The sequence below is a fragment of the Didymosphaeria variabile genome, assembly GCF_027946475.1.
Source record: "Didymosphaeria variabile strain IMI 356815 chromosome Unknown scaffold_8, whole genome shotgun sequence".
In the NCBI taxonomy this organism is placed as follows: Eukaryota; Fungi; Ascomycota; class Dothideomycetes; order Pleosporales; family Didymosphaeriaceae; genus Didymosphaeria; species Didymosphaeria variabile.
The window spans coordinates 1,447,537-1,470,238 of NW_026611627.1; the positions used below are offsets into that span (position 1 = coordinate 1,447,537).

Here is a 22,702-nt window from a genome sequence, read left to right on the forward strand (position 1 = left end):
GGTAGATGTGGGAGGATCATGCATTGGGATGGATGGGATTGACCGGGAATGGGTGGGCGTTTATGGGTTATGACATGCATTCATCAAGATGACTCACATGAGGAGAACTCGATACTACAAGTGCAAATGACGCTGCTTCTTTTATTTTGCTATGCTTTTCGGGTATGTGTGCCAAGTATACAAGTGCAAACCCAGACATGTGATGCCGGCGCCGGAAACTCCATGTCATGCTCTTTTGCGGGATTGAAGCCCGCTAAATTATTCCATCCAACCCCCCTTTCAAACAACCAAAATATGTAATGACAGCCATATACACCTATCGTACAGAGCGTAAGCATAAGCGAAGGTCGACCAGCGACTGAGAAGCTGCGAAAGGACGTGTGGCTCGAAAGACAACAAATCAAGCGGTTTGCAGAACTCAGTCCATGCCGGCGTACTTGAACCAGACGGCGCGGCAGTCCTGCGAGTTGAGCCAGTCATCACCGTCGGTGAAACGGCCTGCCTCGCAGCCCGAGCACTTTCCGTTGTTAGGGCAATTAAAGAACGGGATGTGCTGATATCCGATGTCGCGGAACCTGTTCTCGTATTAGCTTAAGTTCGCGTATCGCCTGATGCAGTTGCGCCGCGATAGCGGAGGGAGGTAATTTGCGAAGCGAAAGGTAGGAGAAATGACATACCAATGGACCTTGCTCTTGTCCTCGAACAAGCCAACGGCCACGCTGTGCACCGGCGCGTCGCCCCACCGCTCGTAGAAGAAGCCGCCCGCCTTGTCGAGATGCTCAAAGTACTGCGTGTAGGCCTTGCTCCGCCAGAGGTCCAGATTTGCGATCTCAAAGTTGGACCAGAAGTGGCAAGTGGAGTAGCCTTTCGTGATCTGGTTATGGCCCTTCTCTTTCTCCTCGGTCAAGAAGCCCTTCGCGTTGTTCTTGGCCTCGTACTCAGGGTGGTCCGCCAGGAACTTCAAGGTTTCGGGCCAGAGCGTTTCGACGCTGTCGGGGGAGTCGAGCAGCGTGAGGGTAAAGCCGTATGTCTTGTTGTGGTCCTGCATCCAGCCGAAGACGTCGTAGTCGACGCCGCAGAAGAAGTGCACCTTGGGCTCGACGCGCCAGTAGTACTGTACGTCCTTGAGGGCCTCGTGCTGGTAGAAGACGCCGGAGTTCCAACGGCACATTTGGTGGTAAGAGTCCATTTCTGAATACTGGACGTTCTTTTCCTTTAGGCGCTGCTTGGACGCCGCGTAGAGGTCTTTGTTTATCCACGAGGGAATTTCCCAGTGCTCCTTGGGTATAGTATGGTACGATGTCTTTGCCTTTGTCGCCGCGCTCGTCTTCTGTTTGAAATCGTCGGTAAAGGGCACGTCGTTGAAGAAGGTCCACGGGTAGTTGAACTTGTGGTTCCACGTGCGCTCCAGGTCGTGCATGCTCTGCAGCATGTCGTTGAGCTCCTCATTGCGTACGAGGCTGAGCAGTGTAGCGTTTATACGGTCGCTGTTCGCGTTGTCTGGGTCGTAGTTTTTGCCATTCACGCGGCGGAGTGGCTCGGGGGCTTCGCCAGATGCTGCATCGTTGGGTTAGCCTACTTTCCCTGTGACGTGACATCAGCACTCACGATCTAGCTGCGGGTCGTGGTCCCAGCCTTGCGGACGTAGCCCAGTCTTGGGCTTCGTGCCCTCTTTGATGCCCTCGGTGGGTAGCTTGATCGCGGTGGGTTCGCTTCGGTAGAGGGTGACGAGGACGAAAAGGAAGACGAGGAATGTGGCGCCGCCCAGTAGGCGCATCGCCTTGGGTATCGCCATGGTTGCGCGAGGGTATACGATTAAAGACGAGGTGTCGGTGGCTGTATGGGAGCGGTAAGAGCCAAGACGATTAGGCTAGTGTAAATTTAGGGCCCGTTGCGCTCGTTGCGATCATCACCTCCTGCCTGGAGAGTTGCGCCATGGTTCCTGCTTATGCCAAGAACGGGTTGGTGCTAGCGGCGAGTGTCGGCAAGCGGTTGCAGTGGTGGAACTGTCACAACGCGCGTCATTCGACGCGTAGACGTCGCCCGGGTCCAGACGTGAAGAGATAGAGTGTCGAAATTCAGAATGGCGCAGAATGCGAAAGTGGCAGCTCTGACGGATGAATTGATCCATTCGATCCTAAAGTTTGACCCGGAAGCCAACAAACGCGCATACAAACACGCCAAGGACATCGCAAGAAACGGCCTACGCGCGCATCAGTATGCTCGGACAAATCAATTTGACGTGCAGGCCAGCTTCATCGGTCTGGACGAGAAGTTTCGCGTGTTAAACCGCGACGATCTGGCCGACGCGCTGGACGAGCGCGTAAAAGAGATCAATAAGAGACTGGGCAAATGGATCCCGGAATGTCTGTCACTCTTGCTTCAACTGTCGGACCAACCGACGGAAAATTCGCGGGTCGAGGCTTTGGAGTTGCTGAGGCCACCTACGCCTTCGCCTGAGTTGACTTGGAAGGAGATACTGGAAGATGATCCTTACAGCGACGAGGAAATCTGGAAAGACATCGACTACGGCGCGGAATCGTCTGATGACGATCTACTGGCTCCGAAGAAAGAAGTTCTAAAGTTTTCGCCGCCGACCAGTGTAGATGAGGACGATACGTACGATCCTAAAGGGTGCGTTGTCGCCGTAGATGCAGCTGCCATCGACGAAATAGAGGAAGCACAATTCTGGAAGCACAAAACAGAAGCAGAAGACGAGAAACTTGAAATTACTGAACTTCAAGCTGTCCGAGAGACGCTCTTTATGCTAGCTGGTCTTCAGACCTCTTTGTTCCATGCGGACAGACGCGTGGGACCTGAGTACGAGCTTCGCCATGCCATGACGAAGACCGCAAATCACCTCCTTGCCGAACTTGGCGATATTGGTCGTACGATTCACCAACTACGACAGTGGGTAAAGCGACCTTCGACTTTGCCACTTATTCAGACGTTCGAGGCTGCTGTGTCAAAACGGTTGCGGGAATATGATCAATCGCTGGCACTGCTTCAACAGAGGTACCTAGTACCCGAGAAACCCACGGCTGTAAGCCTATTAGAGTTGCACGACAATGTTAGGTCTCTGTCTCGACCTATATTACGCCTAGCCCGAGTAGTCTCAGAGATAGAACCTCAGCTGCTTGTTAACCCTTTCGTGCATCTAGAGATACTGTTCGACCAGATTAATCTCGCGCAGATGACACTCGAGCAGGATGTATTCGATTTTCTGTCCAATCTCTTCTTTGAGTGTCTGCAAACTTACCTCAAACCTATGCGAAGGTGGATGGAAGATGGCGAGCTCGGTCTCAATGATGAGACTTTCTTCGTCTTTGAGAATGACTCTGGTAGTGAGGCATCTTCGCTATGGCACGATCGATTCGTGCTCCGCCGCGGTCAAGAGAATAAACTGCGCTCACCCGCTTTCCTCGAGCCTGCAGCGCAGAAGATCTTCAATACCGGTAAAAGCGTAGTCTTCCTCAAAGAGCTGGGTATCCATACGTCTCTTCTACCAACGAAGGTTGAGGAGCCTCGATTAGACCACAAGACAGTCTGCGGTACCTCGGCTGATTCGCCGCTCTCACCTTTCTCAGAACTGTTTCAAGCAGCATTCCAGACGTGGATAGAAAGTAAATACTCGCTCGCCTCAACCGTGCTGCGGGAATACTTGTTCAATATCTGCGGCCTCGTCCAGACCCTGGACAGCTTTAGGACCATATATCTTAGCGCTAACGGCTCCGTCTTCCAAGAATTTGCCGACGCTGTATTCGAACGTATGGATACCAACCAGCGTGCCTGGAACGATCGTTTCCTGCTTACTGAGCTTGCGCGCGGCATCTTCAGCTTGGAGTTGCCTAAAGGCCAGTCTGAGCGCATCGTTGTCCGCTCTATGCGCAAAAGCTCGAAGTCTCCTCACCGCTCTGTCAAAGCTCTCTCTCATGTATCGCTTGATTATGCCGTAAGTCCTCCTAACATATGTGTTTGCGACGGTGGCCCTGTACTAAAGTATACCAGCTGCCTTGGCCCCTCATGAACATCGTACAGCGCTCATCAGTTTCCATCTACCAACAACTTTCCACCTTCCTTCTACAGACCTACCGCGCAAAGTATTTACTGCAACGGATCTCGCCGCAAAGTGTTCGTCTTATCAACGACAGCCAGCTGCGCCAGCTAAGCTACAAGCTCCGCCAGCGATTGATCTGGTTTGCGGATGTCCTGCGCTCGTATCTCACTGCAACCGTCATCGACGCCTCCTTTGCCGACATGAAAGCTGCGATGGGCATGGCAGAAAACATTGACGAGATGTCAGCCATCCATACCAAATATGTAGCTAGGCTGCAGGACCAAGCCCTGCTATCCGACAACCTGAAGCCCATCCACAGGGCCATGGTCTCGCTGCTCGACCTTGCGGTGCTCTATTCGCAGCAACATTCGAGGGAAGCAGCCCAAGCGAAGCCAATTCGCCAACACCAAGCGAAGGAGCACTCCCGCCGCAAGTCCGTGATACCTGGCAAGCCTAAAGAGGATGACTCAGATAGTAGCGATGTCGAGGATGATGAGGAGAGCGCTGCGTCGAAATCGCCTGCTACGACTCAATCAGATGAGGGTCTGGAAGGTGTAGATGGGGAGTTCGAACGACTGCTCTCGTTCGTGACGGCCGGGCTGAGGAGCGTTGGACGTGTGGGTGCGGAGCCGGTTTGGGAGATTCTTGCAGATCGACTCGAATGGGAGGGAAAGAGGGATCGCTGAATTGACGAGGAGATCCAATGCCAGATTCATCCGTATTATCAGACAGGCAACCGCCTAGAAAGCATCTTGGTCGGATTTCCTGGCACACACACTCGAATAGCAGAGTCGGGCCACATCTACTGAAGCGTTCCTTCCATGAGTGAGACTTGTCTCTGGGCGAGGCTGTCGTGAGCTTACGTAACGTAGCGTCAAACTGAAATTGAGGGTGGCCCGGCATCGCGAGCGCCGAGGGGCAAGATCTCAAGCGTCCGCGAAAGTTGCAGCTGCCGGTCTGTCCAGCGCTACCACCCCTCCGTCGCCTGCCCTCTTGCGGCAAGTCTGATTGACTATCCCATCCGTCTGGACATGCACCTGTACGGCGCCGTTCATCTCGCTTTGGTTGAGTAGGCAGGGCCCGCGCCGTTCCGCTACCACATCCGGCGGATGCATCCACTCTGGCGGCGTAAATCACGGACACAACAGCCTCGTACGCGGACTGCGATTCGGTAGACTAGCGGCAGGGTCCGCAAAGAGTTGCCTTGGTGTTACACTGCGACAGTGCTTGTGGGGGCCCTTCACCGACCTGTGGCGTAGCAGGCGTTGCGAACACCACTCATTGGGCTGCTGCCACAGCTAGCCGCACCTCACCATGGGCTTCTCCGGTAAGCCCAGCAAAGGGTGTCTGCCCTGCCGACAGAAAAGAACAAAGTAAGCAGACCAGCCTCTGTCGTTCGCTCGTTCCATCCCCTCGCTCGGTGTCTCCGCATCCCAATCGGGTAATGGTTTCGCAGCAGAGCGCTCGCAAGCCGCAGCCGTGCACTAACCACCAGCCAATTCAGATGCGACCTAGCCCTCCCCTCATGCACACAATGCGTCCGAAAGAACAGGATGTGCTTCGGCTATCGGAACGAGCAGGACATGGTCTTCCGCAACGAAACCGGATTGGTCATTCGCAAGGTCAAGCGCAAGAGTACAGACGACGAGTCGACGCCTCCCTCGGATGGAGATGCCTTCGCCATGTTGGATTTGGGTGCTTTGGTTCAGCATCCAAGCCGGAGGGCGACGCTGCAGGATGAGGCCATCATGCATTGGCTGGCCAACTTCAATGAGCGTTTCTTCTCAAGTGGTCCGGATACAGAAGCTGGTTTCGAGTACATATTGCCCGTGTACCGGAGTGATCTCTCGAGAGGGGGGCCGACAGTGGAGATCATCAATGCATGTGAGTAGATGTTGTGGCCTGTGGGGGCCAGCGGGTATGCGCATTCCAGCCTGTACTGATCCACTAGGTGGCCTTGCCGCTTTAGGAAACGCGAAAAACGCACCAGATTTATTACGTGCGGCGAGGATTAAGCAAGTCAAGGTGTTACGACAATTGTAAGCAAGCTTGATGCATACCACGATCGTCTTTGCTGACGCGAGGCTTGGTGTAGAAATGAACAACTACAGGACCCCGACCAGGCGCTATCTGATTCGTCTGTTCTTACATGCCTGCTACTGTCGTCTTTTGAGGTAAGTTGGTGGTGCTCTAGTGCTTGCTTTGGTTAAATCGGGAATAGAATATAATGTGCGAAGGCTCTCAATCGATGGCCGCTTCGCAAATACATCTGAAAGGCGCGGCAACTCTCATAAGACAACGAGGCACGTCTCAATTCTCCAGCCTCGTCGGCCATGGCATGTTCGTGCGGTTGCGAGGTTCCATCGTACGTTAAGTCAGCACTGCAACAACCACGCAACTTACTGATCACCACCAGCTCGCCCTCTGCCTCATGACCAGCGAGCCTCTTCCCGACTATTTTATACAGCATCTCAAAGAAGAGAAACTCAAGGACAATGACTTCGAAATGGTGTTCTACACCCTCCTTAACCGCGTCTGCGGGCTCCGCGCCCGACAAAAACGCGCGGGGTTCGTCTCCGACGCCATGGCCGAAGATGCAAAAGCCACAATCCAACAATTCGACGACTGGCACCCCGACTTCCCAGCATGGGTCATGCCGCCCGGACACCGAAGTTACAAAAAGGATGGCACAGCGCCGGGAGTCAACACGTCATCGATGCCCAGCGCAGACAAAGACCACCGCTTCATCTGGGTTGCCATGTCCTGGCTCATTATGCACACGTCTCGTCTCCTCGTCTTCGACATCCTAGTTATATACTACCGTGCCCAGCAAGCCATATTACCGTCACCTGAAACAAAAGAAGCCTTACAACGTGCCACAACCGCGCAAATAGACCTCGCCCAAGACATACAGGACACAGTCGAGTATTACCTTGACACTCTCATCTCCTCGCAAGCATCAACTCGCAGCATCGGCGCACATATGCTCATGATGCCGCTGTCCGTGCTGCTGGGTTTGAGCACGACGGGCCCGGAAACGTTGGTTTGGGTCGCAAGGATGGCGAGCCGCATCGCAGAAGTTTTTGCGCTGAAGCAGGGAAAGATAATTGCTGATTTCTTGATGAAGGGTTGGAAAGGAGAGACTTTTGCGCTGAGCCCGGTGAATAAGTCACTGAGTCGGACGGATACGTTGGATTTGGCAGGTGAGGGGATGGGGACGCCAGAGGACGGACCGCTGACGCCGAGTCCGACTCCTGATCGTAAAATTCATGCGGAACCGGATATATTGATTAGTTAGGAGTAATGGAATGGATGAAAGTGTAAATATTCTGAACGTGCGAGTGTCAGTGACGCATGAAAAGACATGATTTACCCTAGCATGAGCAATGCAATTCTCAGAGCTGTGAATAGACACTGTAACCTACTGTACGTTCACGCGATACGCGCAAAGTTCAATCGAGATTGCCTTCGCGGTAATGACGAGCTCATATGATGTCCTACATCTGTACAGGCAAGCAGTACTCCCATCAAGTCCGATTCGAAGCGATGACCTTACAGGCGATCCCCTGTTCAACTTACATGATCATCAGCATTTTCAGAGGAAAGCATCAGGTAAGGTGAAGTACTGCGCTGTAAACAAGAGCAATCAGACTACAACGGAGAGTAGCCGCACAAAACACATCTTGGTTGTCCTAGAGTCAGATGGTCGCTTGAAAGAAGCCTCTCGAACAGTGGCGTGTTCGGAACGTGTTAAGGCTTCTTTATCTATCATCTCCTCTATCCTTGCGCATCCCCTCCGCCTTCTAGATGCTCGCCATCTTCTGCGACCTCTCCTTTCGGTGTAACCACTCCGCTACCTGAACTTGCTTCGAAATCCGCAATGGAAAAATCCTGACCAGGCCGCACTAATCCTTCACTCGTCATCACATATTTCCACGGCTCCTCGAAGCCCTCCTCAAACTCATCGAGAACCTGTATAGCCTCCTTATGAGCATCCTTGTCTTCGAAGAATTTGACCGCAAGCTCCTCAAACCGCGCTTTGACCGTTGCATGAACGAGTTGAATCGCTCGACACCGCCACACCCACTCCAAGTTCTCGGTAAGCACAGCTACTTCAACTTCATTCAGCGTACCAGACGCGTAATCTTCATCCATGGACTCGCAAAGTTCTGTATGCTCCGCAAGCGCCTCCTTCAACTCTTCGTAAGCGGTCTGAGTCTCTCGGAAGAAGTCTAGCATAGGTACTTCTTCCGGTACTTTGCTCAGGGCCGTGTTGCCGTAAGCTACGTGCATGAAGCAAGTAGATTTCTCCATGTGTAGCAATCCGGCGATGTTGTACGCGGAGTCGATGCTTGTCTGGAGGTGTGTAGTCATGTACGTCCAAGCGCTGTCCCGAGCTGCACTCGTCGTTAAGTTGTCTAGGATCCTTTTCGTCTCGGCGGCAGAACAAAGGCGTTTGATGAGGATGCCCAGTGCGGAGTCGTACACTTTGATTGTCTCTCGGAGATAGTCGAGGTTCTCGTAGTCCGTTGCGTCGTTGATGAGGCTCTGTAGTAGGTCTACGTGCGCGTCAAGGCTGATTTTATTTCCAAAGGCAGATGGAAAATGCAAGATCGCGAGGCGGCGATCATCGCGTGCCTTCTTTGCCCTTTCTTCTTTCCTTTTGGTTGAGGCGGGCATGGTAGTACGTCTGCTTCCGAGAACTTTGGAAACAAGAGGTGAACTTCTTGAGTTTTGCTGGGGTTGGTGCAAGATTCGATGGCATCGACGTCTTCACAAATATAACTTAGAAACACTAGTTGCTATGATCTCGTTTGATGCCGTTTGTCAAAGACAACGTCACCGGCTGCAAGTCTCGGTGACGCGTGGTCAAAAGCAAACCGTTTGATACTGAAAATAACTGAAGTCACCATACCAGCTCCAGGTTTTCTTCTCCAGACGTGATCAGGCGATCTGTCAATCGTCTCAATTCTCCGGCAATCATGTAGAATCACCAGCAGTGTTGCGGGAACTCAATAGATATTATAATCAACCTAGGGAGCCCGTGGATATTCGCTCTACACATTAAAGCTCACTGAGCTCATACTGTCTATCGAAACCCAATACATATGAGAGAAAACGCCGCTATATGCAAATGCACTCGTCCTATCATCACACCAAGCTCGCCCCGAAAGCCATCGACCCCAGCACCACCGCGCTACACACGAAGATCGCGCCCCAGCCGCCTTGCGCAGGCCTGATAACACCCGCAGCAGCGCCCTGGGATCCTGAAGGACTCGGCGAGCTCCCGTCGCTGCTTCCAGTTCCGCTTGGACTGCCACCGTTGGTTCCAGTGCCGCTGTTACCGCCGCTTGATGTGGTGCCTTGGCCATTGCTAGTCTGGTTCTGTGTGCTGGTCACTGAGCCCGCGACGCACGCGTCCTCGTCCATGCCACCGTCTTTGCCAAAGGCCACCTCAGCCGCTTTACTCCACAGCGCCGACACGTTGAGGTACATGCTGGGCTCGTAGTAGATTCTGCAATTAGCGGTGTCGTTCAGGAATTGCGTCGGGACGCCGTCTTTCTCAAGGCCCTTGCGGATGTTGTCTTGGAAGTTGACACCGGCGGAGCTGACCGCGATGCTGAAGGCCTGGGGCAAGAAATCGCGCCAGTCGTTGACCTCAGAATCGCTCGTTGCGTACTCGCTGATGACGTTGGACGAGGTTTGTATTAGATAATCGGAGGGCAACAGCATGGAGCCCTTGGTGCCGCCGACGACCTGCATGGGGCCTGTAGAAGGAAGACCGCCGACAGCGAGGGTTTTGACACCGGCTTGCTGCACCATCAACTCGGTGAAGAGGGAGCAGGTGGAAGCACAGATACCATCGGAGAGGATGATGATATCTTCGGTCTTGAAGGGTTGGCTGGTAAAGTTGGAACGGTCAAGATATCCGGTCATGCTGATACCAATAGAGTAGGTGTCGTTGGAGGTTTCGATCGGATCGGAGAGGTTGTACTTGAGGAGGCTGGTGAAGGATTCGTCGTTGAACTTCTCTGGTGGGTACATAGCTTTGAAGTCGGAGAAGTCTTTATCATCGGCACCCACGTAGGAGTGGTAGTTGAATGGTGAGGTGTACAAATTGCCGGTCTCCTCGGTCAACGTTTGGATAGAAGACAGCTTCTCGCCGAAGAGCTCGGAGCCTTTGTGCCCACGCCATCGCGACAGGAGCTGAGGTTGCTCTTTGGGGAAGAACTGAAGGAACAAGTCGTATCCGAGGAGGATCTTACCACCACCGTTCGTTCGCACGTCAATGATGTGCTTGTCGACTTTTTGGTCCTTGGCCTGGCTGATGTACTCTTGGACCACAGCCTGGAACTCCCTGGCTTCGTCGTTGTTGCCTTCACCGGCTTCTACATCGAATGTTTGCACCATCAGGACGCCCACTTTCCCAGCGCCGGTGTCAACGAAGTAGCCAGCGAGTTTGACGTCCTCCGATTTGTGCTCAATAATGGCTGTAGGGTAAGCCCAGGGTACCCATCGGCGGTTGAGCTCTGCTTCACGCGGGTACTCCACATGCCGAGGTTTGTTGTGTTGCATTGACCTCTTCTTCGTCTCGGTCGTCTCAAAGATCTGCGAGCGCGGGACAATGAAGGTGTCGTAGAAGTCCTGCCCGTCCTTGACCTTGAGCCAGTCATTCGGCTCGACAACGACAGCCGAATTAACGAATTCACGCGAGGTGCCGTTCTCATACGAGATGTTCACCGAAGGACCTGGATAAAAGCGAGGGTTGGCGAAGAAACCATAGTTCTCTGCTGGCTGCATGTAGAACATGGAGTTGTAGCGCGAGTCAGGGTCATGGTAGGTAGTGTTCATGCTCTCATCTTTGACGAACTGTACCGCATCCTTACCATCGATCTGCGAGATTGCAGATCGCTTCACGTTTCCGCCCAAGGTCTTGTTGAAGTCCCCAATACCCCAGATCTTCGGATCGCTTGTGCCGTCTTCGGAGCCCGAGATGAGCGCAATTTCGCGGTCCCTGCGCCAGGTGAACACTCCCGCGTGAGCCATTCCGGAGAATGTGAGATGCCCGTCGTGTGCCTTTACAAGCAGACTCGCAATGTCGATCTCGAAATCGTATTCATTATCGTAACCGCCGTTCGAGATCTTTTTGCTGATGTCGTCCAGTCCTTGTTGGAGATCCACACCCTCGTCTCCATATCCCTCCGGTGGGTCCTTCAGATACGACAGCGTTGATTGCCATTCTACCATGTTCTTTACAGATTTCAACGTATCGGTCGCGGCATCTTTGTCGATTGGTACGGACTTGAGGCAGGCATATGCGAGCTGGTCTTTCGTCAGCCTCATGAACATCTTGGAGCTCATGTCATAATCGCAGGTCTTGACTTACCTCTGCATCAATGACTGTGGTCTCAACCACCAATTCTGCGATCTGCCCACATGCTTTGCCCGTCTCTATGGGCCCTGAGACAGATGCAGTTGAGGTAGCCTGGCCGCTATCTGCAGTAGCACTTGTGCTGAAAGAGAACGTCTCTATCTGTGCAGTGGCGACTGATGCCAGCACCGAAAGTGTTGCTATAGTCCTCATGACGAAATATTACAGTTGTACAAGCTCGAGAGCGTTGAAAGGAGGTCCCGAGGAAGGCCGAGTGTAACGATACGTCTTCCAAAATGTGAGAATGCGAGTTGCAGCCTCAATAGCGCGGAAAGCTGCGAGGCTGAATATAGCCGGATTAAGAGCGAATGGAACGAAGGAAAACTCGTATGCGTGCGACCACCGCAGTCTAATTCTTTCAATTCACAATTCTTCGAAACCCCAAAGCACTCTTGCCTGTGAAACGAGGTCCCTAAAGTAATACCAAAGTCCGGCGAGTCTGTAAGCCCGTGTGCAAGTACCCGCTCGCTCTTGAAGCAATTCTTCCTCACCACCCAAAACGATTATAAGCAAAAAGCGAATGAATGAACCTTCACACAAACGACTGTGTGAAAAGGCGTAGAGCTTCCCTTCTGGGGGATCGTCTCCATCTTATTATCCCGCGTCTCTCGCATCGTGCATGCGCCTCTCGCTCGGCCAGCCCTGTTTCGAAACTAACCGTGGCGCCGGCATCCCGTTGTCTCGCTGCAACCGTGATTCGCTGGCACATTTGATGATGGACGAAAAGAGATGGGTGTCAGCCCTCTGTGGAGCGGCTAGAGTCTTTGCGTCCGGCCATGGCGGTCATACCCCTGTGCGGCGGCTGAAATGGGTGCGGAAACTGTGCCGTGCGCTGCGGATGCTCTTCAAGGTCCCTCCTTCGCCTGTCTCCGAAGCTCCAGTTAATATCTCCGGCTCTTTCCCATGCGCTTCTGTAGAACTCCATCTTACAGCGTGGCTGCAGTTGTAGCTGTAGAGTGCTTGTTGCATGGTGAAATGGAAGATGCACGCCAAGAAGGCGAAGCCTGGATACGAGGTTCATCCACGCCGCTCGCCATTTCGTGGCCGCACGTGCCGTTCAGGTGCACCGCCTCACCTCGCAATGTATGCGGAGTTGCGGCTCGGGCTTTGCCATGCTTCGCGTCGAACGGTCAACAACGCGTACGAAAGCGATGGATCTCTGAAGTCCGTAAAGGATTGGCCGACTCGGATGGTGACGTAACGTGGCCCCTTGCTCTCTCTTCGCCCGATCGAGCTTATTTCGACGCCGCCGCATTGAATTGTTCAAGACATTGATTATGTCTTTGTTGTATCAATATTTGCGTGCCATATTTAGATGTCGATAGGGGCGTGGAAGCAGGCAAAGAAAGTGTGTTTGATGTTCTTCGCGTACCTTCCTGATTTGTGAAGGGGTAACGGACTTTCAGGCAGCCTTCCTGAAACACCAATGCCTCCAGGTACGCGGATACGCTTCGGAGATATTTTTAGGGGGTCATTCCAAGGGTAGAACAATGCGATCGGTGACAACGATTGCTCAATCACCTGGCGTTGGCATACTCGAACGCTCTACCATACCATAGGTACTGTAGAGACCGGCACAGACTGATTACCAGGGTAGGCCAAGCACTGATCAGGAATCAGCAATGAGCATAAGATGGATCGAGGAGCTTGACTCGTATATGCCAAGTTTCAGGCTTCTCACTGGAATTGACCAGAGCGTAAGGGCCGCGGCCTCGCATTCAAATCATGGAACAATGGGAATTACTATTTCTGGTTTGAGAGGGACTGGATACTCTGACACTGGTAAATGCAAAAGCGACGTGAATGTCAGTACCGGTCTACTAACGTAAGAGGCGGGTAAGACATAATCGTTACTAAACATTGAAAATCCTACTTGTCTACTGTTTGAATCTGGAAACATAGGCTCTCTCAACGGATGATGATACTCTATACAGATAATGGACGGTAAAGCACTGTCTATGATGTCTCGGAACGTCTTGCGGTTTTATACACCAGAACTTCCTTCCTCTCCTTCCTACTATGCTTTACACCCTTCCCTTGTCCCTCCTCTTCCTCAACTCGCCGTCCCTCCATCCCTCCACTTCAGCCAAGGCCCTCCTAGGCTCCTTCTTCCTCGTCAATAAGAAGCCCTGAATCTCCGCCGGACTAAACCTCCCCTCTGGAATAGCCCTCGCAAACTCATCCGCCATCTCGCCCAACTGCTCCAACTCCACGACATCAAGCTCTGGTTCCCTAGACAAGAGCTCCAGGAACTCTTCATCTTCGCGGGTGCTCGAGAGAGCGGGCTGCTTAGTGGGTGTGGAAGGTCTGGAGGGCTTGGGGGTTGGGCTGGGGAGGGGGAGACGAAGAGGTGGTGCTGAACATGCGCTTGAAGATGTCGCGGGTCTGCGAGCGCGTCGCGAGCGTAAATTGGACTTGAAGGTCTACGCGGCCGGGGCGGATGAGCGCAGGGTCAAGTTTCTCGGGGTGGTTCGTCGTCATGATCAGGACGCGCCCTTCATGGGACGCAGCCCCGTCGATGGTGTTGAGAAGGCCGGAAAGCGAGATTAGCGACTTGATGCCTGGCCCCTGAAGAGCTGCGCCTGGTAGTTTGGCCAGCGCTTCAACTTTGACGCCGTCTTCAGAGGGCGTGCCGTCGCTGCTAGAATCGGCGTCGATGGGTGCTGGGGAGTCATCAGTGCGGCGGAGACCGGCTGAATCGATGTCCTCGAGCAGGACGATGCAGCGGCGTGGCAGCGTGGTAAAGAGCTTGTTCAGGTCGGACTCAGTGAGACCAATCTCCATGAGCGAGATGCAGTAGATGTCGAGGCCGAAGATACCGGCAAGTGCGAAGGAAAGACTTGTTTTGCCAGTTCCAGGTGGACCATAGAATAGGTAGCCTCTACGGTAGGGAATACCTCTAGCAGCGTACCATCTAGCGCTGGCGGGATGGAGGTACTCATTGATGTCCATGACGATCTTAGCTTTCTGCTCCTGGTCTAGCGAGACAGTACTCATGGGTCGCGAAGGACGGCAAGACTGCCTGTCCCACGCACAGTCTCTGCGCTCTTCCTTCGGTGCCGGCCGGTACACACTCGTCATTTTGTGCTCCTTGGTAAGCGTCCACCTCTTGATGTGGTTTAGAAGCTCCTTGATAGGCTCCGTGCTCCTGCCCACGCATTGAATCACCAGAAACTGGGTATCCGAGCTGTTCCAGATACTCCTTGGCTTCTCCTTCTTCGTGCGCGAGAAGGTGAACATGCGGCCTCGGTACCAAAACTTATCGCTCCCAAAGTTGGGTTCATACCGCGGTGGGATATTACTCGCCCATTTTTCGTAATTGAAAATGCCAGACTCATCTAACACATCCTCATCCTTGGCGTTCTGCTCCTCATCGCTGTCCTCGTACGCGCTCACCCACTTAGTCACTGCCATCAGGTCCCTCGACACTCGCGTCATGTTCTGCTCCGCGATCCACTCTACCACCTGCCGGAACAGCTGGTCTTCATCTTCAATCTGTACCGAAGACATAAAGTAGCTGGCGAAAATTGCAAAGGCGCGGTGGTAGAGATACTGTCCTCCTTTGCTGAGACCGATCACTACGAGGCATCCGGAGACTAGGAGACCGATGTCGAAACCTAGAAGACGGAAGATAACCTGAGAGAAGATGCCATAGCCTGGTATGAGAGCATCGAGAAGCGTCGATGGAAGGCTAGGTAGGGTAGCGTTGGTAGACCAGAGGTCGAACTTCAGGCTGTTGAGTCGTGTGAAGTCCATTTTGAAATATTTTGGTATTGTTTCGTCCTTGCCGTTGCTGCTCGAATGTAGAACCTAGTAAACCTAGTAAACCTCGCAGGACTCATTGACTGTGAGCATAACCAAACAACAAAAGGCCCGGTGGATCCAAGAGGCGTGATCCTCAGACAAACCTGAAGCCTTGTCAACTGACACCCGTAAGAAAAGCACGGCTTATATACGACCTGCACCACGCAGCCGCACACACATCACCGTCAGCACGATCTAACGGCGGCAACACCGTTTGCTCGCCCATCTGCCCGATGCGTTCAGATCTATTTGTGTTACACGTGCATCAGATCTCCCTAGTTTATTGATCTGTGGAATCGAACGCCTATTGGTCAGCTACTACGGCTGTTCTACCATTCGTCCTACTGTTGCCTGAACTTTCCACAGCCTTGCGGGTCGGCATAGCTGAAAGGCGGGATGGCGCCCTCAGATGACCAATAGAGGATGATTGCGTGAAAACGCGAACTGGGCGGGTGCGTAGCCTCACCGGTAAAAGTTGGTCTCTTTGGGAGCGGCCGCCCATGCTAGGGGAGTAGCTGCTGTAGACGACGATGGTTAGTGGAGAGGTGCCAGGCAGCAGTGTGCGTCATTGGTACTACCCTAGGATGATCTAGGAGGCTTGCAAGGTCAGTTGCGCGCTGAAAGAAGAGGCAATCGAAATCGCGGCCAGACGTGATTGTGCAGGAGAGGTCAGCTTTGCGCATGACCGCGGTTCGGAACGAGCGAAGGGCGCAACTTCAGACTGCAGCCACGCGGTTGCATCTCAGCCACGTTCACCCGGCAACGTGGCGCAGGCATTGCATAGCAGCATCGCACTCAATGTCATTGGCAAGCAGCATCTTCAAAGGGTATCTCAATTCATTGCATGCATACAATCCTGTTCTGTGTATTCTTTCTTTCTTTGTTTTCCCTCCCTCCCTCCTTGTACAAGAAAAAGACCAACGTCTCAGGCACAGCCGTCCACGCGTCCGAAAACTGTAAATGCTAGAATGCCCTCGCAGGCCTCACATAGAATGTAAATGTAGTGGTATATAAAACCCAAAAATGACCAACCCCACCAGATATCCAGAACTTATGAACATGCCCATCGTCACTTCGTGCAATTGATGCACATGTACTGGGAAGTGCAACGAATGGGAGAGGTGATATGTGATGTTGGAAAGGAACCGAATCGCACCCTCGCAACGCCTTTTGTCCTTACGCGCCCACCCCAAGATGGAAGAACGCGTTTAGACGTGGCGCCCAAGCAGACCGTGCTCACGGTCACGACGGTGCATGTGGTGCGAGTGCCTGCGATGCACAGGTGCGCGCGGAAGGATGGCAGGAGATGGCTGCTCGACGGCGAGCGTCTGCTCACCGGGGGCGGGGCCGCTGACAGTAACGGTAACCTCGACCTGCTGGATGGCGACCTCGTAGACCGTGCCGGCGCTCGTGTATACGGACGTCGAGACGATGTTACCCGCTGGCGGAGCCGGTGCGTCGGCCGGGGGCGACGTGGGAGCAGGTGCTTCCTGGGAGACGGGCGTCTCAGGAGCAGGAGCCTCAGCGGCAGAAGAGGCGACAGGAGCAGGAGCCTCGGGTGTAGGAGTAGCAGGCGCAGGCTCAGGGGCATCGGCGCCGAGTGACTCCTGGCCGTCCAAAGCGACAGAGATACCGCCGCCAAATTCGTCGGTGACAGCGCTCTTGGCGGTGGTGTAAGAGAGCGTGGGCACGGCAGAGATATCCTCGGTGGCGATGGTAGTAGGGGCAGCGGTGGCAGAGCCGGTCTCTCCCGGCTTCAGGAGGCCAGTGGCGTATTCAGGGCCGAACTGAATAGGCACGTTACCGCAGAGACCAGGGGCAGGACCCTCGCAGTTGTCTGCATCGAGCTCCTCGGGCATCTTGAAGCTGCACTTGGAGCCTTCTTCTTCGGTCTGAAGCTCGAAGACGGGGCAGTCGGACAATTGACCAGAGGGATTGGTGCACTGCTGGATGGCGTTGCCGAGAATGTCAGTTGACCAACCGTTCATGAAATCACCGTGGTAGCCGTAGCCTGTGGGGTCGCCGTTGGCGAACATGAAAGTACCGGGCATTCCCTTGAAATCGTATGTTTGCCAGATGGTCTCGAAGAAGAGCGATGGGATGCGCTTTTCGAAACCCTCAGGGCACGTGCCGCCGTTGACGAGGTCAGGGAAGGCGACGTGGGACTTGTGGTTGTCCGAGTCCAATTCGCCGTTCCAGCACGAAGGGAAGAAGACTGGGACCTCGTTAGTCTTGGCCTCTCAGGGGTTGCTCGGTCACTCACTCTCAGCACGGACACCATCAACGCAGTTGTCGTCGAGGTACTGCTTGTCGGGCAGGAAATGTCGGTACATGGACGGTTCAGGGTCTTTCTTGTAGTTCAAGCAGTTCATGCCGATGGCCTTCTGGCCAAGAAGAATCTGAGTCTTGTCGTCGTCTGTCCAGAGAGACTTCTCTGGGTCCGGCACGGGACCAGTGAAGTTTCGTAGGTTCATGTCACCAGTGAGCATGCGGAAACCTTCCGGGAAGGTCTCAATCTTCTCCCCCTCATTCGAGAAGAGGAGGTAGTATGCAAGCATACCACCGACCTGCCTAACGACCTGTGTTGTGCCGTTGTCATGCTGGAACATCAGCGCCGGCGTCCTGGGTAGTGTTAATTGAGCTATGGAGCCTGGGCTTTCTTTGTTTGCTTACCAGTAGGCCGACTTGTCGTCTGTGGCTAGGCACGATGTGCATTCCGAAGCCCTGAGATCTTCGTAGCTCGAGCTCAAACCGAAGTCTATAGCAAGGATCAGCACCACGGTTCGCCACTGTGAAACCCAAATTGCCTCATCGCACAACAACCCTTGTGTTTACCCCAGACCCAAAAATGTCAGCTCCTGAATGCGTTCGTCGCAGCGTCCCGCTGTCATTCCCCATCTATTTTTCGCAGTGGATCTGGAGGAGAAAAAAAAAAGGCAAGGGGATGGGACTACTCACTGCCTCCTCCATGAATAGCGTGCGCGTGGCTAGAGATCTTGCCTGGGGTAACAATGGGATCGATACGCGCGAGACCAGAGCGCGAGTGGCACTCCATGCGCCAGAAGGCCTCGGCGGTACCGGAGAGAATGGCGGCGGCCGCCGAGAGCGTAGTGATGGACTTCATGGTGAATTTGCGGATTTAATCTCGACAAGTCGAAATCGATGTAGCGTCGCGTGTCCCGCACTTGCAACGTGCGATGCGATGGCCGATTGACGAGTAATTGGTCTGTCGAAAGCGATGCGTGTCGATTGTAACGATGCGATTTGGTGTCGGATGTGAATTGGGTATCGATGGGATCAAACTTCGGCCTCCAGCACTCTTCCCTTCCGTCTCAAAAAGCAGTCAATCAACAGTGTACACTTAAAAGAATGGATAGCGTCCAGCAAGCTGAACAGCAAGGTAGTGAATGGAAGATGGTTGGATGACAAAAGAATGACAGGCACCGCAAGGGCGAAGGAGCGTAAATAGAACGAAGGGAGTGGAAGGAGGACAGAAGGGCAAGATATCACGATACCAAGTCCGATGGTGTTCTCCGGCGGCCAGGGGAGATGAAGGAATGGGTCTGTTTAAAGAAGGTGAAACGGTGCTGGGCTGGGGGCTGGGATGTGCGCCCTGAGCACAGGGATTCCCTCTGCTGAAACGGAGGGACGTAAGGGATCGCCTAGGGACCTGCCATGCGCCATGCAGCCTCGCAGCAGCCCCCTCTGCGATGCACCGCTTCGCAAGGTTTCTTCTCAGCGCATCTGCCGTGGGACCTTGGAGGATAGCTCTTGAACACGGCCACGAAGGCTGAAGAAGCGTAGCACCTCAGGCCCGCATGCCTCGTAACACGGCACTGATGGGTGTTGCAGACAGATCGTCGCGTGTTTCCCCAGGCGGTATGGACCGGCCGTGGACCACCGTGCGCCTGTGATCGCAATCTCCATGGCCCCAGAATACTCATGTGCGCCGCGCGCTACACGAGCAGGCCCAGTTTTGCGGTCCATCGCAATCCAGCAGGCTCTGTGATCAGCAAGAGCCGCACCCGCGATGCCGTGTCCGGTAGTCTTCGGTTCGCGGCCCAGTCCAAGCACTGCAAATCGTCCGTAGGCGAGTAATATTCGGCGTCATGATCCTCAGGAGGGGAGGCATATCGCGCCAGTCTACCCCAAACTCGCCAATGTGCGCATCCGCTGTGCTTCACGCTGTGCAGACAGAAAAAGGCAAAGCCCGTCGGGGTAAGCGCCCAGGGCTCTATGCCCAATCTCCCTGCTTCCCTATCACCGCATGCGTATCGATAAGACATGCGCCGAGCCATCGTGCAGCAGCCTTGTGCTCGCCTACCGACGGCCAATCGCACGCTGCTGGTACCTGACAAGCGCTTCCACCCCGTGAACCCTGTAGGCTTCTCGCATCCCATTTTGTTTCACAGAAACATGAACGCGTACGAGGTGTCTGCTCGAAACGGAAGTCGCAAAGCACACGAATTACGCACGAGACGGCGGACGAGTCTTCTGCGGTGATGAGCCTGCGGCCCTATGAAGGAGCTCTACCAAGTCCGTAGCGTCTATTTCTTCGCCTCGGCACAGTGCCGACCCCGAAGTCGTCTCCCCGTGCCGCTGCTCAGCCCCTCCATGCCATGGCAGAGAAGTCCTCCGAAGACCCAACCGGATGCCGAAATAGTATCAAGTGCCGACTTAGCTCGCTTCTCTGAGGCCAGTAGATTTCTGTACAAGTACAGCGCCATCGGGCTTACCCGGCGGCACAGCAATGCTTAACATAACCGCGAATACTACTCTCTCATGTGCCTCGGGCAAGGCGAATAGTCATCTCTAGCCACAATACGGTCTAGGTACTGGTGCGTAACTGGCCGCGTCTCCGGCGTAGGACCTGCGAAGGATCGTATTGTACGGGGTATATCGCTGCTCATATAGTTGCCCTTCGCTTAGATGTCTATCATTGGGGGCAATATGAATTCCTGTAGAGAGCATTTGCGGCCTGCGACGAGGCATCCAATCGGTAATTATCGCGGGGCTACGCGAAGGATCGAAGAGATTCGCGCTGCTGCTGCTGCGCATCCGTTTCTCTATACAGGTCTGGCGTTTCAAGATGGGCGGGGAAGGAGGACAAGGAGCGTTTTGGAAAGTTGCCGTGTAGGGCAGGTGTGCACGTGAAAGTGATTCTCAGGATTCTAGCCTTGTCTAGTTGTCTATCTGCGATACGATGCGAAACCAATCCGTACATCTGAACGTGAAAGCAAGTGAGGGTATCCCAGGCTACACGCGCGATAGCGCCTTCCCAGCTCCAGGCCCGCGGTAATATACCAAGCCCCCCAATAGCAGTCGCACCTGCCCGACCCATGCCTTTTCCAAACCGCAGTGCAGACCATGTACGCTCGAACATCATTTGCCCAGCCGGAGCACCTTTCGGCGCAGTCCCGAAGGTCGCACCGTTGGGTAATAATATAACGCGGGTTTCTACAAGATCTCTACGAAGGCCCAGACTGCATTTGCTTCCAGCTTCCATCGCTGCGCCACGTTCCAGCCTTGGTGTAATCCGCCCTGGCACTACCATCCATGAAAGCAAAGCGGAAGTACTCTGGGACATCTTCCATATGGCGAACCCATGTGAAAGCTGTCATACCTGCGTCCTCGTATCCACGGAAGCGCTCTACGTCGTTGACCAGTATGCTGATACCGTCGTAGTGCTTGGGATGAGGGAGGTCCCACTCAAAGGTTATGTTCGGCTTGAAGCCTGTTCCAATATTGCTGTAGATGATAGGTGCGGTGATGATGGGGAGAGTTGTTCCTAGTTGCCCATCGCCGCGCAGTTCGGCTGGGGTCTGCAAGATACTGTCGAAGCCCCAGCGTGCGATGCCGTTGATGAAAAGGCCAATAAGTATACCCTGAAAGAGCAAACTGGGTCTTGTTTGCATAGACGTGCCACCGACCAAAAGGAGACCGAGGATGTAGTGATGAATGCGAACGTTCATGCGAGGAATAGCGACCAAGATCAGTATGACAGCGACATAAATGCCGTAGATGACAAGAAAACGAGGTAGACGGCCTTCAACACGGAGGCACCATGCTTGTCCGATTGTGATGCAAAGAAGGGTCAAAACGATGATGATGAGAGCAGGCACCGCTCCAGGCTGGTTCTTGATGTCATGGGGGGTCAGTCGCTCGATCGGGATTTTGTCGAAGGTGTAATTGTTCAGGGCTCCAACCCAGCAACCTCCTAGCCAAAGAATGGTTTTCTCGATCTGGGCATCTAGACCGAGCAGCGTCCTCCTTACAAAGAACTTGTACACGGCGAACATGCAAAAGCTGGCAGGCAGGAAACGACCGAGAGCGATACTGACAATGGAGTAGTAGTCGGTAAGATTCGGTGGATCGGATGCGAGCGCGACGTGGAAGAATATACCTACGAATATGGATGAAAAGAACACTGCTGATGAGGTTGTGAACAAGGATAAGAGGATGGTAAAGGTCAGCGACACACCGAGGAGTGGCCATCGCAGATCCCGGCACTTCGAATGAGTGCCTTCCAGGAAGGCGAAAGATCTAGGGAAATACGAGTTGAAGCTGACACTCTTGATGTGCTTGCGGTTGACGCTAGGGTAGTGACTCTTCTCGCCTACAAACGAGAGGACGCCGCACCCGCCAGACTTGTCGGTGATGAAGCCTGCGTGAATAGCTGCTCCGCATATGAAGGAGTCGCCGCGGTAATACGTGTTTGCCAGCGTCTCTTCCTCGTCGGTCGGACCGCCAATTACGAGCGGCCTATAATTTATCTCTTTAGCCCCAACCGCATGGGGATTCAGCAATTGTACCCTCTTGCAGTTGGCCGGGCATCGAAAAGCCATAGTCTGATTGGCGAATGGCCGGCACTGATCACCATTGAGGCCACAGCCATTTGCGTCACTCCATAACCTGTCAGTGCACCGAATGTTGACAGGTGAACCGTGGCCGGGAATGTCTGCGGCGAAGGCAGACCGCTTCAAGACCAACGAGAAGCTCAGGAACCAAGCAAGATAGAATAATATCAGTAGCACGACTTTGTGCTTGCGTTTCGGGAAGTAGCGATCCAGCAAGTTTATGGGCGCACGCTGCACTGTGGGAAAGAGCGGCTGTATGCTCCACGGCCGTGGGGGCTGCGGGCCCTTGACCCACGTCTTGGTAGCTTTCCATGCGCGTTGTAACCGTGGAGGTATGTATTTGCTCGCGTAGAATGGCTGCTGGGTGAATTGTTCGTCGTCGGAAGCTTCGGAAGCATCTACGAGGGTCGCATCGGCGGCAGTGGAATCGTCAGACGGGGACAGCTCATTCTCGTCGTCACGATATATCTGGCGAGGTGCGCCCTCATCATCGGGTTCGTTTCCAGGCGGCATCTCGTAGATGCTGTCGAGTTCGTGGCGCGAGTTCGGTCG

The 22,702-nt window shown here is 53.9% G+C and overlaps 9 protein-coding genes across 9 annotated transcripts; 3 read left to right on the forward strand and 6 right to left on the reverse strand.

Moving 5' to 3' along the window:
- Positions 1–418: 418 nt before the first annotated feature.
- On the reverse strand, positions 419–1,795 carry KTR4 (putative mannosyltransferase ktr4; the record flags this gene model as incomplete). Its single annotated transcript, XM_056219448.1, has 3 exons — positions 419–575; positions 678–1,557; positions 1,609–1,795. The coding sequence occupies 3 exons, from the start codon at positions 1,793–1,795 to the stop codon at positions 419–421; spliced, it is 1,224 nt and encodes a 407-aa protein (XP_056066575.1).
- A 288-nt stretch (positions 1,796–2,083) lies between these two features.
- N0V89_010708 (uncharacterized protein) lies at positions 2,084–4,743 on the forward strand (the record flags this gene model as incomplete). Its single annotated transcript, XM_056219449.1, has 2 exons — positions 2,084–3,952; positions 4,009–4,743. The coding sequence occupies 2 exons, from the start codon at positions 2,084–2,086 to the stop codon at positions 4,741–4,743; spliced, it is 2,604 nt and encodes an 867-aa protein (XP_056066576.1).
- Positions 4,744–5,371: 628 nt separating this feature from the next.
- On the forward strand, positions 5,372–5,949 carry N0V89_010709 (uncharacterized protein; the record flags this gene model as incomplete). The annotated part of the gene is made up of 2 exons (XM_056219450.1): positions 5,372–5,384; positions 5,573–5,949. The coding sequence occupies 2 exons, from the start codon at positions 5,372–5,374 to the stop codon at positions 5,947–5,949; spliced, it is 390 nt and encodes a 129-aa protein (XP_056066577.1).
- Positions 5,950–6,305: 356 nt separating this feature from the next.
- Positions 6,306–7,355, forward strand: N0V89_010710 (uncharacterized protein; the record flags this gene model as incomplete). The annotated part of the gene is made up of 2 exons (XM_056219451.1): positions 6,306–6,422; positions 6,474–7,355. The coding sequence occupies 2 exons, from the start codon at positions 6,306–6,308 to the stop codon at positions 7,353–7,355; spliced, it is 999 nt and encodes a 332-aa protein (XP_056066578.1).
- A 479-nt stretch (positions 7,356–7,834) lies between these two features.
- Positions 7,835–9,141, reverse strand: N0V89_010711 (uncharacterized protein; the record flags this gene model as incomplete). The annotated part of the gene is made up of 2 exons (XM_056219452.1): positions 7,835–8,794; positions 9,133–9,141. 2 exons carry the CDS (start codon positions 9,139–9,141, stop codon positions 7,835–7,837), a joined length of 969 nt encoding a protein of 322 aa, XP_056066579.1.
- Positions 9,142–9,208: 67 nt separating this feature from the next.
- On the reverse strand, positions 9,209–11,642 carry N0V89_010712 (uncharacterized protein; the record flags this gene model as incomplete). The annotated part of the gene is made up of 2 exons (XM_056219453.1): positions 9,209–11,380; positions 11,445–11,642. The coding sequence occupies 2 exons, from the start codon at positions 11,640–11,642 to the stop codon at positions 9,209–9,211; spliced, it is 2,370 nt and encodes a 789-aa protein (XP_056066580.1).
- A 2,136-nt stretch (positions 11,643–13,778) lies between these two features.
- On the reverse strand, positions 13,779–15,245 carry N0V89_010713 (uncharacterized protein; the record flags this gene model as incomplete). The annotated part of the gene is made up of 1 exon (XM_056219454.1): positions 13,779–15,245. The coding sequence occupies one exon, from the start codon at positions 15,243–15,245 to the stop codon at positions 13,779–13,781; it is 1,467 nt and encodes a 488-aa protein (XP_056066581.1).
- A 1,256-nt stretch (positions 15,246–16,501) lies between these two features.
- Positions 16,502–18,417, reverse strand: N0V89_010714 (uncharacterized protein; the record flags this gene model as incomplete). The annotated part of the gene is made up of 4 exons (XM_056219455.1): positions 16,502–17,508; positions 17,557–17,915; positions 17,967–18,051; positions 18,252–18,417. The coding sequence occupies 4 exons, from the start codon at positions 18,415–18,417 to the stop codon at positions 16,502–16,504; spliced, it is 1,617 nt and encodes a 538-aa protein (XP_056066582.1).
- Positions 18,418–20,761: 2,344 nt separating this feature from the next.
- N0V89_010715 (uncharacterized protein) lies at positions 20,762–22,663 on the reverse strand (the record flags this gene model as incomplete). Its single annotated transcript, XM_056219456.1, has 1 exon — positions 20,762–22,663. The coding sequence occupies one exon, from the start codon at positions 22,661–22,663 to the stop codon at positions 20,762–20,764; it is 1,902 nt and encodes a 633-aa protein (XP_056066583.1).
- Positions 22,664–22,702: the final 39 nt, after the last annotated feature.